Genomic DNA, 19,900 nt, shown 5'->3' on the forward strand with positions numbered 1-19,900 from the left:
GGGGAGGGGGTGGGGGAGTCAGTCTCAATCTACCCCACGACAGAAGGGGGAGGAGTTGTACAGTTTGATAGCCACAGGGAAGAAGGATCTCCTGTGGCGTTCTGTGCTGCATCTTGGTGGGACCAGTCTGTTGCTGAAGGTGCTCCTCAGGTTGACCAGTGTGTCATGGAGGGGGTGGAGCTGTATTGTCCAGGGTGCTCCGCAGTTTGAGGAGCATCCTCCCCTCCAACAACACCCCCCCTGAATCCAACTCCACCCCCAGGATGGAACCAGGCTTCCTGATGAGCTTGTTGGCGTCCGCGGCCTTCGCCCTGCTGCCCCAGCACACGGCAGCAAAGAAGATGGCACTGCCCACCACCGATTGATAGGGCGGCCACGGTGGCGCAGCGGTAGAGTTGCTGCCTTACAGCGCTTACAGCACCGGAGACCCGGATTCGATCCCGACTACGGGTGCTGTCTGTACGGAGTTTGTACGTTCTCCCCATGACCTGCGTGGGTTTTCTCCGAGATCTTTAGTTTCCTCCCACACTCCAAAGACGTACAGGTTTGTGGGGTAATTGGCTTGGTACAAGTGTAAATTGTCCCTAGTATGTGTAGGAGAGTGTTAATGTGCAGGGATCGCTGGTCGGTGCGGACTCTGGGCCGAAGGGCCTGTTTCCGTGCTGTATCTCTAATCTAAACTAAACTAAACCAAACTAATCTAAACTAAACTAAACTAAAACGGAACAGCAGCTGTTAGTTTACACCGAAGATAGACACAAAATGCTGGGTAACTCAGCAGTCTCTTGTCAACTGTGGAATCGTGCGTTTGCAGTGTGGGAAGCAGCTCCTGAGGTGGGTTTCATTCTCAAACAGGGTGCAGTCGGGCAAAATGGGTCTGTGTAAACAGTGACTATCCCCAGTTATCAGTGCCCACACAGAGATTTAAATTACAGCAAGTGTAGTATTCAAAAATAATATTTGCTTCTGTACGATTAAAATAAATATTGATTAAGAGATAATGATTTCAATTCATTTAGCACGATTAATGGTTTAACTTGCATCCCTGTTTGTAATTGTTGGACTCATCATTTGAGCAAAGCTGGTATCATTTTAGAAACTGTGACCTGTTCAATGTTCTTTTTTTTTAGGTCTAAAGTATCCAATAACAATCAAAAGTGCGAAGGTAAAGATTCATCTATATACTAAAACTCTCGTTTGTTTGTTCCTGAACTACAGCCAAAACGGTACACGATAGCGCGACAATTTTAGGCCCACCTTACTCATCGTGCTAATGGTGCTAATTGGTGCTAATGGAACAAGTTCTATGGAAATCGGTGTTATATATTTTAAGTTATTTGCATTTTAAAGTTTAAATCTATCTCCTAGGGAGGAGGGAGGATAAGGGGGGTTGAGGGAGGATGGAGTGGGAGGGAGGGGAAGGGGGAGGGAGGGTGAGGGGGAGGGAGGAGGAGGAGGGGAGGAGGGAGGGGGGAGGGGAGGGAGGAGGAGGGGAGGAGGGAGGGGGGAGGGGAGGGAGGGTGAGGGGGAGGGAGGGTGAGGGGGAGGGAGGGTGAGGGGGAGGGAGGAGGAGGGGAGGAGGGAGGGGGGAGGGGAGGGTGCTGCACCAATGCAGGAGAGGTTTGGGCCCAACGGGTCCACTTGGTCTATTATTGTTCTATTATTGTTCTAATATTGTTCCAGGTAGTAGCATAAGTGCCAGCATTGTATTTCCTAGTTTAAGTGACATATTTTAAAAAGCTTTAATTTTTCAATAGTTAGTCCAAAATGAATGTTCATAAAAGAATGGTAAAAATGGAGCCCACTTGGATGTTGCGATCAGGATAGAACAGCAATTTATGAATATATATATAAAGAATCCTGCTGGCTGCATAGGACTGCATGCGCTATTTCATGTAAAGATAGAAACATAGAAAATATCATGGCTGATCATCCAACTCAGTATCCCGTACCTGCCTTCTCTCCATACCCCCTGATCCCTTTAGCCATAAGGGCCACATCTAACTCCCTCTTAAATATAGCCAATGAACATGCCATTCACCACTCTCTGTGTGAAAAAAAACGTTCTCATCTCGGTCCTAAAAGACTTCCCCTTTATCCTTAAACTGTGACCCCTTGTTCTGGACTTCCGCAACATCGGGAACAATCTTCCTGCATCTAGCCTATCCAACCCCTTAAGAATTTTATAAGTTTCTATAAGATCCCCCCTCAGTCTTCTAAATTCCAGCGAGTACAAGCCGAGTCTATCCAGTCTTTCTTCATATGAAAGTCCTGCCATCCCAGGAATCAATCTGGTGAACCTTCTCTGTACTCCTATGGCAAGAATGTCTTTCCTCAGATTAGGAGACCAAAAAAGTTGCAATTGTCTTGTGGATTACTGGGAGCTGGGGGAGCAGGAAGGAAAATCAATCCACTGGAGAGGGCAGAGGTTTCAATCAACGTTTCAGCAGCGATGGGGCTTGGTGCAACACCAAGGTCACATTATAAAGCTTAGTTTAGAGACACAGCACGGAAACAGGCCCTTCGGCCCACCGAGTCCGCACCGACCAGCGATCCCCGCACACTAACACTATCATACACACACTAGGGACGTTTTTACATTTATACCAGGCCAATTAACCTACAAACCTGTATGTACGTCTTTGGAGTGTGGGAGGAAGCCGAAGATCTCGGGGAAAACCCACGCAGGTCACGGGGAGAACGTACAAACTCCGTACAGACGGCGCCCGTAATCAGGATCAAACCCGGTCTCTGGCACTGGAAGGCAGTAGCTCTACTGCTGTGCCACCGTGCCATCCCTGGTGATAGGAAATTTCTCCAAAGCCTCCACTTCCTTCACCGATGAGGAATGGCCAATTTTGGGAAATATTGGAAGCCTCCAGGACTGTTTGTAAATAACAAGCAATGGAATAATGCTTATTGATGGGATATGCCAATTGCTCAGTCTGCTTAGCTTCCTGAATAAGTTGATATGAGATGTGTATTCCTCATGGAAAATGTGCATTTTGAGCCAAAGTCATGATACTGCTTCTGTTTCTCCCCTCATATGACCAGCACTCTTATTGGATTCCATTCTACTCAACGAGGCAGCTTTAAATTGCGAGTCAGTACTTGACAAGTTGTGTCGCACAAGGCAACCTCAGTTCTACTTGTTGCCGGCTGTGACAAATTTGGCACATGTTTATAGGGCAGCCAAGGAGAGCAATGGGATGCACATGTGGTCAGCATCCCTGCTCTGCCTGACCTGCTGCTAAACCCCCCAGCCAACGGGCAGCGGAACTACCTGCAGCGTGGGGCCGCGGCCAGCTCCCTGCTCACAGCTCCACAGACCGGGGCTTGTCCTGACCACGGCTGCCGTCCGTGTGAAGTCAGCATCTTCTCCCCCACTCCCTGGGATTGGTCCCATGTCCCCGATGTGCTGGTGGGTTAAGTGGCTGCTGCAGATTACCCCAGACAGTTGGTACAAAGCTGCAGAATCAAGGGGAGCCAGTGAGCATGTGAGAGAGAACAGGTTGCAAGGCTGCAGGGAAAGTACCACCAGGGTGACTGGAGCTCCCCTCCAAGATGGCGCCCAACCCGGGCGACTGTTTGCGTGCTAGCCGCAGAATCAGATCGACACTCGCACATTACAATCGCTCCACACTCTACTCCTACAGCAACATTTATTCCCTTATCACGTATCTATACACTGGAAATGGCTCGATTGTGATCACGTATTGTCTTTCCGCTGACTGGTTAGCGTGCAACAAAAGCTTTTCACTGTACCTCGGTGCACCTGACAGCAAACTAAACTAAACCAAGAGGTGACGTTAAATACTGCTGGTAGCTGTTCCGGACCCAGTGGATCAAGCGTCATAATAAAGAAGCTATCTGGAGAAACGATGTGGGGAAGGTCAACTGTAACAGCTAACCTGAAGGCTCTTGTGATAGTGTCATTTAATTACTCCGTTTCACTTGTGCTTTTACAAACAGAAAACTGCAGTGCAGTGCAAGTACGTTGTGACCTGTGGAGGTCTCCATTCAGACAGGCTGTCACAGAAGTCTGGCTGTAGTCGGGAGCCACGAATTGTGCCTTTTCGGGGAGATTACCTGGTGCTCAAACCAGAGAAGCACTATTTAGTAAAAGGGAACATTTATCCTGTGAGTATTTGAGGTGAACAATAAGACCTCCAGTCTGCTTTGAGCAATTCCATAAGAATTGGCACGTTTTTTACAATTTCTCTTTCTCTGACAGAATATTAAACCAAGACTTTGGGTGCAAATGGTGAATACGTTAGGGGTGAAGTATGGGCTGGGTGAAGGTGGATTGCTAAGTTTTGTTTTAGCGAGGCAAGAACATATTCCTTTCCAAACATGCTACCGTTCCACTTTCTAATCCAACCTCCCTTCTATTGACTCCATTTATACCTCACGCTGCCTCGGCAAGGCCAGCAGCACAATCAAGGACGAGTCACATCCTGGCCACTCCCACTTCTCCCCTCTCCCATCAGGCAAAAGGTACAGAAGTGTGGAAACGCACACCTCCAGATTCAGGGACAGTTTCTTTCCAGGTGTTATCATCCTACCACAACCAGAGAGCAGTCCTGAACTGCTTTGTACCTTTTTGATGACCCTTGGACTATCCTTGATCAGACTTTGCTGGCTTTACCTTGCACTAAACCTTATTTCCTTGTCATGTATCTGTACACTGTAAATGGCTCGACGGTAATCATGTATTGTCTTTCCGCTGACTGGATAGCACGCAACAAAAGCTTTTCACTGTACCTCGGTACACGTGACAATAAACTAAACTGAACTCATTCACTTCTGTGTTCAACATTCACGATAGTCAAATGTACTGATGTTTAGTTTATACAATTCTTTCCTGTTACTCCTCCATGGCTTCTCTTGAATTTCACCAGGGATAGATACTTGTAGAAATTATTTGTTGAATTTGGAGTCTTGGTGTTGGTTTATTATTGCCATATATACCTCGATACAATGAAAAACATTGTTTGCATGCTATCCAGTTAGCATAGAATCATAGAAACATAGAAAATAGGTGCAGGAGGAGGCCATTTGGCCCTTCGAGCCAGCACCGCCATTTATTGTGATCAAGGCTGATCATCCACAATCAGTAACCCGTGCCTGCCTTCTCCCCATACCCCTTGATTCCGCTAGCCCCTAGAGCTCTATCTAACTCTCTTTTAAATTCATCCAGTGAATTGTCCTCCACTGCCCTCTGTGGCAGAGAATTCCACAAATTCACAACTCTCTGGGTGAAAAAGTTTTTTCTCGCCTCAGTTTTAAATGGCCTCCCCTTTATTCTTAGACCGTGGCCCCTGGTTCTGGACTCCCCCAACATTTTTCCTGCATCGAGCTTGTCCAGTCCTTTTATAATTTTATACGTCTCTACAAGATCCCCTCTCATCCTTCTAAACTCCAGTAAATACAAGCCCAGTCTTTCCAATCTTTCCTCACAGGACAGTCCCGCCATCCCAGGGATTAATCTCGTTAAATCACACCATACATGAATACAATCAGGCCATACACGTACAATAGTCAGTTAAAAGAGAAAAATACCAGCGTGCACAATTTCGTGTTACAGCGACAAAGAAGGTGCAGGTTAAAAATGTGCAAAATGCCACCACAAGAGGGAGATTGAGACTACACTCTGTTGCTGAGTCTGGTGGTACGTGCTTTCAAGCTTTTAGATCTTCTGCTCAGCGGAGAGAGAAGAGGGAATGACCGGGGGTGTGAGTGGTCCTTGATTATGTTGGCTGCTTTCCTGAGCCAACAGTGGTGGGGCTGGGACTGGTTTGTGTGATAAACTGGGCCTGCATCCACAACACCGGCAGGTTCTTGTCTGAAGAAGGGTCTCGACCCGAAACGTCACCCATTCCTTCTCTCCTGAATGCTGCCTGACCTGCTGAGTTACTCCAGCACTTTGTGAAATAAATACCTTCGGCAGGTTCTTGTTTATATATTTGAATTACAAACATTCATGATGTTAAAATTGTTCATGTAAATATCTGCCTCTGAAACGTTTGCCACAATGCTGCACTCAAACCTGTTGTGTGTTGAGCTATCGAACATAGACCAGTACAGCAGAGGAATGGCCCACAATGTCTGTGCTGAACATGATGCCAACTTAAATTAATCTCCTCTGCCTGCACGTCATCCATATTCCTCCATTCCCTGCATATCTATGTGCCTATCTAAAAGCCTCTTAAATATCTGCATTGTTATCTCCTCCACAATCATCCCTGGCAGTGCGTTCCAGGCCCCTCCTCCATCCCTGGCAGGGCAGTGCGTTGCAGGCCCCACCTCCATCCCTGGCAGTGGTTCCAGGCCCCACCTCCATCCCTGGCAGGGCAGTGGTTCCAGGCCCCACCTCCATCCCTGGCAGTGGTTCCAGGCCCCACCTCCATCCCTGGCAGGGCAGTGGTTCCAGGCCCCACCTCCATCCCTGGCAGTGGTTCCAGGCCCCACCTCCATCCCTGGCAGGGCAGTGGTTCCAGGCCCCACCTCCATCCCTGGCAGGGCAGTGGTTCCAGGCCCCACCTCCATCCCTGGCAGTGGTTCCAGGCCCCACCTCCATCCCTGGCAGGGCAGTGGTTCCAGGCCCCACCTCCATCCCTGGCAGTGGTTCCAGGCCCCACCTCAATCCCTGGCAGTGGTTCCAGGCCCCACCTCCATCCCTGGCAGTGGTTCCAGGCCCCACCTCAATCCCTGGCAGTGGTTCCAGGCCCCACCTCCATCCCTGGCAGGGCAGTGGTTCTAGGCCCCACCTCCATCCCTGGCAAGGCAGTGGTTCCAGGCCCCACCTCCATCCCTGGCAGGGCAGTGGTTCCAGGCCCCACCTCCATCCCTGGCAGTGGTTCCAGGCCCCACCTCCATCCCTGGCAGTGGTTCCAGGCCCCACCTCAATCTCTGGCAGTAGTTCCAGGCCCCACCTCCATCCCTGGCAGTGGTTCCAGGCCCCACCTCCATCCCTGGCAGGGCAGTGGTTCCAGGCCCCACCTCCATCCCTGGCAGGGCAGTGCGTTCCAGGCCCCACCTCCATCCCTGGCAGTGGTTCCAGGCCCCACCTCCATCCCTGGCAGGGCAGTGGTTCCAGGCCCCAACTCCATCCCTGGCAGGGCAGTGCGTTCCAGGCCCCACCTCCATCCCTGGCAGTGGTTCCAGGCCCCACCTCCATCCCTGGCAGGGCAGTGGTTCCAGGCCCCACCTCCATCCCTGGCAGGGCAGTGGTTCCAGGCCCCAACTCCATCCCTGGCAGGGCAGTGCGTTCCAGGCCCCACCTCCATCCCTGGCAGTGGTTCCAGGCCCCACCTCCATCCCTGGCAGGGCAGTGGTTCCAGGCCCCACCTCCATCCCTGGCAGTGGTTCCAGGCCCCACCTCCATCCCTGGCAGTGCGTTCCAGGCCCCACCTCCATCTGGCCGCACATCTCCTTTAAACTTCCCCCTCTGACCATAATGCTGTGGCCTCATGTCCGGCATTTCCACCCTGGGGAAAAAGGTTCTGACTGTCTACCCTATCGAAACATAGGTGCAGGAGTAGGCCATTCGGCCCTTCGAGCCAGCACCGCCATTCAATATGATCATGTCTGATCATCTAAAATCAGTACCCTGTTGCTGCTTTTTCCACACATCCCTTGATTCCTTTAGCCCTAAGAGCTAAATCTAACTTCCTCTTGAAAACATCCAGCGAATTGGCCTCCATTGCCTTCTGTGGCTGACAATTCCACAGATTCACAACTCTCTGGGTGAAAAAGTTTTTCCTCATCTCAGTCCTAAATGGCCTACCCCTTATTCTTAAACTGTCACCCCTGGTTCTGGACTCCCCCAACATCGGGAACATTTTTCCTGCATCTAGCCTGTCCAATCCTTTAAGAATTTTATATGTTTCTATGAGATCCCCTCTCATCCTAAATTCCAGTAAATACAAGCCCAGTCGACCCATTCTTTCGTCATATGTCAGTCCCGCCATCCTGGGAATTAACCTGGTGAACCTACACTGCACTCTCTCAATAGCAAGAATATCCTTCCTCAAACTAGGAGACCAAAATTGCACACACTACTCCAGGCCCGGTCTCACCAGGACCCTGTACAACTGCAGTAGGACCTCCTTGCTCCTAAACTCAAATCCTCTCGCAATGAAGGCCAACACGCCATTAGCTTTCTTCACTGCCTGCTGTACCTGCATGCTTACTTTCAGTGACTGATGTACAAGGACACCCTGGTCTCGTTCGGAAAATTAATTTCATTCGGTAAAACGAATGACAATAAAGCTATTCTGTATTCTGTTGCACTTCCCCTTTTCCTAATCTGACACCATTCAGATAATAATCTGCCTTCCTGTTCTTGCCACCAAAGTGGATAACCTCACATTTATCCACATTAAACTGCATCTGCCATGCATCCGCCCACTTACCCAACCTGTCCAAGTCACCCTGCAGCCTCATAGCATCTTCCTCACAGTTCGTACTGCCATCCGCAATCTTAGAGATATTACATTTAACTGCAGATGCTGATTTAATCCTAAAATAACCACAAAATGCTGGAGTAACTCAGCGGGACAGGCAACATCTCTGGAGAGAAGGACTGATTGACGTTTCGGCTCGAGACCCTCCTTCAGATTCTTCCATTCCTTGTCTCCGAGATGCTGCCTGTCTCGCTGTGTTACTCCAGCATTTTGTGTCTATAATCCTTTACGGTATGCTTTGTTTTTTCAGGTTCCAAACCCCAAATTTCCTTTTCTTGGTGTGCATTTTACGCCCAGAATGAATGGGTCTGTCTGGCTTGGACCCAATGCAGTTTTGGCATTTAAACGAGAAGGTTACAAGCTTTATGACTTTGACCTGCGTGACTTTACAGATGCAGTATGCTACAGGTATGCACAAGATTTCAGGCATATAATGTATAGACATCCCTGTAGTGTATTGAATCTATATATTACTAAAAATCTTATCTTGTATATACATTATATACAACATTATGACCTGATGAGCCAAAACATTATGACCACCTGCCTAATATTTTGCTGGTCCTCCGTGTGCAGCCCCATACGCAGCAGGGTGCGATGCACTGTGTATTGTGACACATTCCTCCCATGACCACCATTAACATTTTCTGTGACTTGTGCCACAGTCGACCTTCTGTCGGTTCGGACCAGACGGGATAGCCTTCGTTGCCCTCGTGCATCGATGAGCCTTGGGCACCCAACACCCCGTCTGTCGCCGGTTTGTGGTTTGTCCCTCCTCGGACCACTGTCGGTAGGTACTCGCCACTGCTGACCGGGAGCACCCCACAAGCCTTGCCGTTTCAGAGATGCTCTGACCCAGTCGTCTGGCCATAACAATTTGGCCCTTGTCAAAGTCGCTCAGGTCTTTACTCCTGCCCATTTCTCCTGCATCCAACACATCAACTTCAAGAACTGACTGTTCACTTGCTGCCTAATATATCCCACCCCTTGACAGGTGCCATTGCAACAAGATAATCAATGTTAGTCACTTCGCCTGTCAGTGGTCATAATGTTTTGGCTGATCGGTGTATATATATGTGTTCCCGAAATACAGCCAAAACGGTACGATTTTAGGGGCACTTTACTCACCATTCGCCTGAGGTGTGCAGTATCAAGTTTTGTTCAAATTGTTGCGCTATCGTGTACCGTTTTGGCTATATTTCGGGAACATAAAATAAACATCACCATTTTGATCTAATACTTCCGTGTGCTTTGTTGAATGATGACTCCTGAGGTAAATGCTCAAATTTTCTTCAAGTTAAAGTTTGACCACTGAATAATATTAAAATTGTGTATCTTTTTTTTCATCAACCGTTGTCACAACGGGGACAATAGACAATAGACAATAGGTGCAGGAGGAGGCCATTCGGCCCTTCGAGCCAGCACCGCCTTTCAATGTGATCATGGCTGATCATTCTCAATCAGTACTCCGTTCCTGCCTTCTCCCCGTACCCCCTGACTCCGCTATCCTTAAGAGCTCTATCTAGCTCTCTCTTGAATGCATTCAGAGAATTGGCCTCCACTGCCTTCTGAGGCAGAGAATTCCACAGATTCACAACTCTCTGACTGAAAAAGTTTTTCCTCATCTCCGTTCTAAATGGCCTACCCCTTATTCTTAAACTGTGACCCCTGGTTCTGGACTCCCCCAACATTGGGAACATGTTTCCTGCCTCTAATGTGTCCAACCCCTTAATAATCTTATACGTTTCGATAAGATCCCCTCTCATCCTTCTAAATTCCAGTGTATACAAGCCTAGTCGCTCCAGTCTTTCAACATAGGACAGTCCCGCCATTCCGGGTCCACGAGCCGTCTAGTGTAGAATAAAATTATAAATGTATAAAATGAATACTTTTGTTCAAACTAAACGCTTAAATATAACATATATAACATATAACAACTACAGCATGGAAACAGGCCTGTCCGGCCCTACCAGTCCACGCTGACCATTCTCCCTGACCTAGTCTCATCTACCTGCACTCAGACCATAACCCTCTAATCCCCTCTTATCCATATACCTATCCAATTTACTCTTAAATAATAAAATCGAGCCAGCCTCCACCACTTCCACCGGAAGCCCATTCCATACAGCCACAACCCTCTGAGTAAAGAAGTTCCCCCTCATGTTACCCCTAAACCTTTGTCCCTCAATTCTGAAGCTATGTCCCCTTGTTGGAATCTTCCCCACTCTCAAAGGGAAAAGCCTACCCACATCAACTCTGTCCGTCCCTCTCAAAATTTTAAAAACCTCTATCAAGTCCCCCCTCAACCTTCTACGCTCCAAAGAATAAAGACCCAACCTGTTCAACCTCTCTCTGTAGCCTAAGTGCTGAAACCCAGGCAACATTCTAGTAAATCTCCTCTGTACCCTCTCCATTTTGTCGACATCCTTCCTATAATTTGGCGACCAGAACTGCACACCATACTCCAGATTCGGCCTCACCAATGCCCTGTACAATTTTAACATTACATCCCAACTTCTATACTCGATGCTCTGATTTATAAAGGCAAGCATACCAAACGCCTTCTTCACCACCCTATCCACATGAGATTCCACCTTCAGGGAACAATGCACAGTTATTCCCAGATCCCTCTGTTCCACTGCATTCCTCAATTCCCTAACTTTTACCCTGTACGTCCTATTTTGATTTGTCCTACCAAAATGCAGCACCTCACACTTATCAGCATTAAACTCCATCTGCCATCTTTCAGCCCACCCTTCCAAAAGGCCCAAGTCTCTCTGTAGACTTTGAAAATCTACCTCACTATCAACTACTCCACCTATCTTAGTATCATCTGCATATTTACTAATCCAATTTGCCACACCATCATCCAGATCATTAATGTAAATGACAAACAACAGTGGACCCAACACAGATCCTTGGGGTACTCCACTAGACACTGGCCTCCAACCTGACATACAATTGTCAACCGTTACCCTCTGGTATCTCCCATTCAGCCATTGTTGAATCCATCTTGCAACCTCACTATTAATACCCAACGATTTAACCTTCTTAATCAACCTTCCATGTGGAACCTTGTCAAATGCCTTACTGAAGTCCATATAGACAACATCCACAGCCTTGCCCTTATCAATTTCCCTGGTAACCTCTTCAAAAAATTCAAGAAGATTAGTCAAACATGACCTTCCAGGCACAAATCCATGTTGACTGTTTCTAATCAGGCCTTGATTATCCAAATAATTATATATATTGTCCCTAAGTATCTTTTCCATTAATTTTCCCACCACAGACGTCAAACTAATAGGTCTATAATTGCTAGGTTTACTTTTAGAACCTTTTTTAAACAAAGGCACAACATGCGCAATGCGCCAATCTTCCGGCACCATCCCCGTTTCTAATGACGTTTGAAATATTTCCGTCATAGCCCCTGCTATTTCTGCACTAACTTCCCTCAATGTCCTAGGGAATATTCTATCAGGACCTGGAGACTTATCCACTTTTATATTTTTCAAAAGTGTCCGTACCTCCTCTTCTTTAATCCTCCTAATTTCCATCACTATTCTACTTGTTTCGCTTACCTCACATAATTCAATATCCTTCTCCTCGGTAAATACCGAAGAAAAGAAATTGTTTAATATCTCCCCCATTTCTTCCGGCTCAGCACATAGCTGTCCACTCTGACTCTCTAATGGACCAATTTTATCCCTCACTATCCTTTTGCTATTGACATATCTGTAGAACCCCTTGGGGTTTACTTTTACATTACTTGCCAAAGCAGCCTCATATCTTTTTTTCGCTTTTCTAATTTCCTTCTTAAGATTCCTTTTACATTCTTTATATTCCTCAAGAACCTCATTTACTCCCTGCCGCTTATATTTATTGTATATCTCCCTCTTTTTCCGAACCAAGTGTCCAATTTCCCTGGAAAACCACGGCTCTTTCAAATTATTATTCTTTCCTTTCCACCGAACAGGGACATAAAGACTCTGTACTCTCAAAATTTCACCTTTAAATATCCTCCATTTCTCTATTATATCCTTTTCATAAAAACAAAAATTTCCATTTCACTCCTTTTAAATCCTTTCTCATCTCCTCAAAATTAGCCTTTCTCCAATCCAAAATCTCAACCCTTGGTCCAGATTTGACCTTCTCCATAATGATATTGAAACTAATGGCATTGTGATCACTAGACCCAAAGTGCTCCTCAACACATACCTCCGTCACCTGACCCATCTCATTTCCTAACAGGAGGTCCAACACTGCCCCTTCTCTGGTAGGCACCTCTACGTATTGCTGCAAAAGACTATCCTGCACACATTTTACAAACTCCAAACCATCCAGCCCTTTAACAGAATGTGATTCCCAGTCTATATACGGAAAATTGAAATCACCCACAATCACCACTCTGTGCTTACTACTAATATCTGCTATCTCCTTACATATTTGCTCTTCCAATTCTCGTTCCCTATTTGGCGGTCTATAATACACCCCTATAAGTGTTGCTAAACCTTTCTCATTTCTGAGTTCCACCCAAACAGCCTCCTTAATCGAGCCTTCTAGTCTGTCCTGCCAAAGCACTGCTGTGATATCCTCCCTGACAAGCAATGCAACACCCCCACCTCTTGCCCCTCCGATTCTATCACATCTGAAACAATGAAATCCTGGAATATTTAATTGCCAATCGCAACCCTCCTGCAACCATGTTTCACTGATCGCCACAACATCATACTTCCAGATGTCAATCCAGGCTCTAAGCTCATCCACCTTTCTTACAATGCTCCTAGCATTAAAATATACACATTTAAGGGACCCATCATTTCTTATTCTCAGTTTATTTCTTTTCCCTTCTTTCTCTCCTACATATTGGGTCTGAGTGTTTCCCTTTTCTGCCTCCTGCCTCACACACTGCCTATTAGCTATCTGTGTTTGAGTCCCTCCCCCCAACCGTACTAGTTTAAAGTCTCCGCAGTTACTTTAGCAAATCTCCCCGCCAGGATATTGGTTCCCCTCGGGTTCAGATGCAACCCGTCCTTTTTGTACAGGTCATACTTCCCCCAGAAGAGGTCCCAATGATCCAGAAACTTGAAACCCTGCTCCCTGCACCAGTTCCTCAGCCACGTATTTATCCTCCACCTCACTCCATTCCTATTCTCACTATCGCGTGGCACAGGCAGTAAGCCTGAGATTATTACTTTGGAAGTCCTTTTTTTTAACTCTCTTCCTAGCCCCCTAAATTCTCCTTTCAGGACCTCTTCCCTTATCCTACCTATATTGTTGGTACCTATATGTACCATGACCTCTGGCTCCTCTCCCTCCCCTTTCAGGATATCCTGGACATGCTCAGACACATCCCGGACACCGGCACCAGGGAGGCAAACCACCATCCGGGTCTCCCGACTGCGTCCACAGAAACGCCTATCTGACCCCCTCACTATAGAGTCCCCTATTACTACCGCTCTCCTCTTCCTTTCCCTACCCTTCTGAGCAACAGGGCCGGACTCCTTGCCAGAGGCCCGGGCACCGTCGTTGCCCCCAGGTAGGCTGTCCCCCCCAACAGTACTTAAACAGGAGTACTTATTTCCAAGGGGTACAGCCACCGGGGTACTCCCTAGTCCCTGCCTCTGTTCCTTGCCCCCCCTAACAGTGACCCACTTGTCTACCTCCCGTGGTCTAGGAGTGACCACCTCTCTGTAACTCCTATCTATAATAATAATAATAATAATATATTTATTTTATATAGCGCCTTAACACATGCACAAAGCGCTTTACAAATACAATTAACATAGAAACAAACAGACAAACAGACAAACTATCCTGACGGAAAAGCGGCGAATAATCAACGCCAGCGTCCTCTCACGTCAGGGTCCGGCAGTAGACATTAAAGACATCTATAACCTCCTCACTCTCCCTGATCAGACGGAGGTCATCAATCTGCCGCTCCAGGTTCCTAATACGGTCCCTTAGGAGCCCCATCTCGTCACACCTGGCGCAGATGTGGATGTCTGGAAGACTATCAGACTCCCAGATTCCCCACATCCGACACCCAGAACAAAAAACTGCCCTGGCAGTCATACTCTCCAAACAAAGCCCCGCGCTCGGTTACTAAACCTACCGCCCGGCCGCTGCTCCAACCGCTCCAACCGCCCACCCAAAAGAACTGAGTGATCTCCTGGGAGAGGCGAAAAACTGGATAAAAAACCCAGGCCAATTTGGGAAAAAATCCGGGAAATTCCTCTCCGACCCCAAGCTAGGCGATCGAAACTTGTCCGGGAGATCACACAGGTCTTACTCCTTACTATCCCCACACACTACTTCCCAAGCAACACAGCTTGGTGCTGCTTGCTGCTGCTTGCTGCTGCTACTGCTGCTTGCTGCTGCTACTGCTACTGCTGATTGCTGCTGCTGTGCTGCTAGTGCTGCTACTCCTGATCATACTGTTTATTGTATAAGATGCTGGTACAAATCGAAGGTATTTATTCACAAAATGCTGGAGTAACTCAGCAGGTCAGGCAGCATCTCAGGAGAGAAGGAATGGGTGATGTTTTGGGTCGAGACCCTTCTTCAGACTGATGTCAGGGGGGCGGGACAAAGGAAGGATATAGGTTATTAGATACTGTTTATTGTATGCTTGTAGTGTAAAGTGTAAATATCAGACTTATTGTGATAGCAATTTGAATTGCTTGATATAAATAGTTCTTAAATATTGATTCGCTTTTTGGCTGTGATTCTGCAGGCGATTTAATCCACATTTTTTAAAAAAAAATCAAAATAAACTTTATTCAGAGAAAAAAAAATTATACAAAACCAGAACTGTGCAAAAATTCTTCCTATGTTCTCGGAGGCTATACGTACATTCATTTGCGTGGTGTCGTAATGTTGGCAAATATTTCACCCCACACCCTTGCCACTCATGTGGCCCCCGGGGTGAGATCCTTTCCTCATTTGAGAGGTATCCACATAAACAAAATGTGCACATTGTATTAAACGGATTGGATTATCTTTCAATAATGTAACAAAACCTGAAGGTCACGCACCTACTTTGGATCCGTGTGGAGTCAGACATATATTTTGAATGAAAATCTAAATGTAGAAAATTGGTCATTTTTAATGAAAGTAACTACATTTTTAGTACTTGGGGTGCATATATATCTAGTGCGTATCCTTAGATAATTTGTGAGCTTGTCGGAAGCATTAAAACAATCTCTTCCTCTCCCTTCACCAGTGGGCTTCAAAAGCTCGCAATGAGGCATGTAGCGTTTGGCCTGACCGAGATGTACAGAGGGATCGTGATCAGTGCTCAGGTGAAGCAGCTGCAACGATACATTCCGGAACTTACCGTCAAAGATGTCACAAGGTAAGGAGCACAGTCAGCCTCGGACTTGTCCAACTCCGGATTTATCATATCATATATCATATTGTAGCGACCATGGAGAATGGTCTAGGTCGTCGAACCCTCGGATTGGCCAGCGAGGTCACGTGGGAACGCGACCATGGGGATTGGTCCAGGGAAGGACATCGCTGATTGGTCAGCGATGTCATGGGTGCGTTTGGCGCCCGATTTAGTTAGTTCGTCTGAGTCTTCAAGGAAGACAGTAAGTTTATATTGGTTGTCCTGCGACTTGTTGTTTTGATTCTGTATTCGTGTATTGCGGTTGCAATAAACTTCATCTACAACTACAAGTCTCGGACTCGCCATATTGGTGACCCCGACGTGATCTGGACGATCACCGACTGAGAAAAACCCGACGCCTCGTTGACGATGACTGAGCAGGGCGCACCGGAGTCAAGCGCGGCGGACGTTCATCTTCCGTTATTTTGGACGTACGCACCGCAAGCTTGGTTTATCCACGCCGAGGCCCAATTCCATATAAAGAAGGTGTCGGATGATTCCACGAAGTACTTCTACCTCGTCAGCGCGCTATCGCCGGACACAACCAAGCGCGTGATGCGGTTCATAATAAATTCACCTGCGGAAGACAAGTATGAAACCATGAAGAAGGTATTACTGCGGACCTTCGGGTTAAAAAAGCATGGTGGTGCGGCAAAACTTCTGCACCTACCGGAGCTTGGGGACAAACTGCCTTCCGTCCTCATGGCCGAAATGATGGTGCTAGCCGGTGAGCATACGGATTGCCCGATGTTTGAGCAGGCATTCCGCGAAAAACTCCCCGAGGATGTCCGATTGCTGCTTACGGATTGTTCTTTTAAGGACCCCGAAGCATATGCAGCGAAAGCGGACGCGCTCATAGCGGGAAAAAACAAGGCAGGGGATTCCATCAACAAAGTCTCGACATCGGTGACCACGCCACAGCGACGGCAAGATGGCGCCACGTCTCCCGCCAATTCTCCGAAAGCCCGCCAAAAAGATCCGCACAAGCGCGGCTGGTGCTATTATCACCTACGATGGGGTAACGAATCCCGCAACTGCCGCTTGCCTTGTACCTTCGCGGGAAATGCCTCGGCCGATCGTACATAGGGGCAGTTACGATTGGCCAGAACCGGCGCCTCTATGTCCATGATCGATTCACGGACACAGAATTTTTGGTAGACACGGGAGCCATCGTCAGCATAGTGCCGCCGACCGACCTCGAAACCAGATCGGGTAAGACAGGTCCCACCCTCATCGCGGTGAACGGCAGCCCAATTCGCACTTTCGGTACACGGAAAATGTCCCTGGGTTTAGGCCTCCGCACGTACGAATGGCCATTCATCATAGCCGACGTCAAACAAGCGATCCTGGGCGCAGATTTTCTCTGGGCTTTTTCACTGGTTCCTGATGTCCGCGGTAACGACCTCCGACCTTCAGCCGAAGACGAGCACGTCGCTCCGACAATCGCCTCCTCGCTCAGCCCTACTGTCCAGGCCGTCGTCGCGGCCCCCGACTCGTATGCTGCGATTCTGGCCGAGTTCCCAGAGCTGCTCGTTCAACGTTTCGACGCACCTTCGGCTAAACACGGTGTGGTCCATCACATCCGCACCGAAGGCCCTCCCGTTTTCGCTCGGGCCAGGAGACTGCCGCCAGACAAACTGGTGGTGGCAAAGGAGGAGTTCAGGAAGATGGAGGAAATGGGAATTGTCCGTCAGTCTGACAGCCCGTGGGCCTCGCCGTTACACATGGTCTCCAAGGCATCTGGGGGGTGGAGGCCATGTGGCGATTATCGGCGTCTCAATGCTGTCACCACGGCTGATCGCTACCCCATACCGCACCTACAGGACTTTTCATCTGGGCTGGAAGGTGCGGTAGTGTTTTCCAAAATCGATTTGGTGCGAGGATATCATCAGATTCCGGTGCGACCGGAGGACATACAAAAAACTGCAACTATAACTCCGTTCGGGTTGTTTGAATGGTTGCGTATGCCTTTCGGTTTAAAGAACGCGGCACAGGCTTTCCAGCGACTGATGGACCGCGTGGGCCGGGGTTTACCCTTTTTGTTTATCTATCTAGACGACATCCTGGTAGCCAGCCCCTCCGTGCTGGAACACCAGGCCCATTTGAGGACCGTGTTCCAGCGGCTCCAAGACCACGGGCTCATTATCCAACCCTCCAAATGTCAATTCGGCCTGCCTGCCCTTGATTTTCTAGGGCACAGAATTACTCCTGCCGGTGCCGCCCCTTTACCCGAGAAGGTGGAAGCTATCCGGGCTTTTCCCAGGCCCACCACTGTAAAAGGGCTGCAGGAGTTCGTCGGTATGGTTAATTTCTACCATAGATTCGTTCCGGCAGCGGCGCGAGTCCTGCGCCCGCTTTTCCAATGCCTTGCAGGGAACCCGGTAGAGTTGTTGTGGTCCCCGGCCGCAGAGTCGGCTTTTACGGCAGCTAAGGCAGCCCTGGCAGACGCCACCATGTTGGTCCATCCGAGCCCTTCCGCCCCCACGGCCCTGACGGTTGACGCCTCTGACGTGGCGGTGGGTGGGGTTCTGGAGCAGCAGGTTGGTGGCCATTGGCAGCCTTTAGCCTTTTTCAGCCGGCAACTAAATTCGGCCGAGCTGAAATATAGTGCATTTGACCGAGAGCTTCTAGCTCTCTATTTAGCTGTCCGTCATTTTAGGTATTTCCTCGAGGGCCGCCCATTTGTGGCATTTACGGACCACAAGCCATTAACATTTGCGTTTTTGAAATTGTCTGACCCATGGTCGGCCCGCCAGCAGCGGCACCTGACTGCTATCTCCGAATTTACAACAGATGTCCGTCATATCGCGGGTAAGCTTAATGCCGTTGCTGACGCCCTGTCTAGACCTGCTTTTCCCCCTATTTCGGCGGTGGACTGCGAGGTGGATCCCCAGGAGCTCGCGGAGGCGCAGCTTCTGGCGGATACCGTTTCGGCTTACCGGTCCACCACTTCGGGATTAAAGTTGGCCCAGGTGGCTTGTGGGTCGGAGGGCACGAAAGTCTGGTGCGATATTTCTCTTCCTCGTCCCAGGCCGGTAGTGCCGCCTTCCCTTCAGCGCCGAGTTTTCGATGCCATTCATGGGTTGGCGCACCCGTCCATCCGCTCCACCTCTGCCTTGGTAGCAGCGAGGTTTGTCTGGCATGGCCTGAGAAAACAGGTAGCGGGGTGGGCACGTTCCTGCGTGCCCTGTCAGACCGCTAAAGTCCAGCGCCACGTCCAGCCCCCCGTACAGGATTTCGAGGTCCCGCCCTTTCGTTTTTTTCACATCCACGTGGATTTGGTCGGACCTTTGCCTTCCTCCCGGGGCTACACCCACCTCCTCACGGTGGTGGATCGGTTCACCCGGTGGCCAGAGGCTTTCCCATTGTTTGATATCTCGTCAGCGTCTTGTGCTAGGACTTTGGCCCTCCATTGGGTAGCTCGTTTTGGGGTCCCGGCAGTTATTACCACTGACAGAGGGCCACAGTTCACTTCGTCCCTCTGGGCCGCGCTGGCGGAACTGTACGGGTCCAAGTTACAACCCACAACTGCATATCACCCCCAGGCAAATGGACTCGTAGAAAGGTTCCACCGCCAACTTAAGGCGTCCCTCAGTGCAAGGCTTGAAGGCCCGGACTGGGTGGACCAACTCCCTTGGGTTCTTTTGGGCATCCGGACTGCTCCTAAGCCAGATCTCGGTGCGTCGTCTGCAGAGCTAGTATATGGCTCGACACTTCGAGTACCCGGAGACCTTTTTTCGGACCCTTCAGCCCTGCTCCCTTCGGTCCCATCAGCGTTAGCATCTCTCCGGGAACGGGTGGGCTCCCTGGCTCCAGTGCCGACTTCACGCCATGGGTGTTCCATGGTGCATGAACCGGCTGCCCTGAAAGACTGTGATTTTGTTTTTCTGCGTAAGGATGCCCATCGCGCCCCGTTGCAGAGGGTCTATCAAGGGCCGTTCCGGGTGTTACGTAAGGGAACGGCTACTTTCACCTTAGACATGGGCGGCAAGAGCGAACTCGTCTCGGTGTCCCGGCTCAAACCTGCCCATTTGGACCCGGA

At 49.0% G+C, this 19,900-nt stretch overlaps 1 protein-coding gene across 1 annotated transcript in view; it reads left to right on the top strand.

Annotated features, from left to right (window-relative positions):
• l2hgdh (L-2-hydroxyglutarate dehydrogenase) overlaps nt 1-19,900 on the top strand; it is a 62,051-nt gene that overhangs the window by 37,304 nt on the left and 4,847 nt on the right. Inside the window, exons 6-9 of the mRNA XM_078406076.1 lie at nt 1,131-1,165; nt 3,973-4,140; nt 8,719-8,876; nt 15,691-15,822. Of these exons, the coding sequence (XP_078262202.1) occupies nt 1,131-1,165; nt 3,973-4,140; nt 8,719-8,876; nt 15,691-15,822 (493 nt within the window). The remainder of the gene's footprint in view (nt 1-1,130; nt 1,166-3,972; nt 4,141-8,718; nt 8,877-15,690; nt 15,823-19,900) is intronic.

This window comes from Rhinoraja longicauda, chromosome 10 (assembly GCF_053455715.1).
Source record: "Rhinoraja longicauda isolate Sanriku21f chromosome 10, sRhiLon1.1, whole genome shotgun sequence".
Taxonomy (NCBI): Eukaryota; Metazoa; Chordata; class Chondrichthyes; order Rajiformes; family Arhynchobatidae; genus Rhinoraja; species Rhinoraja longicauda.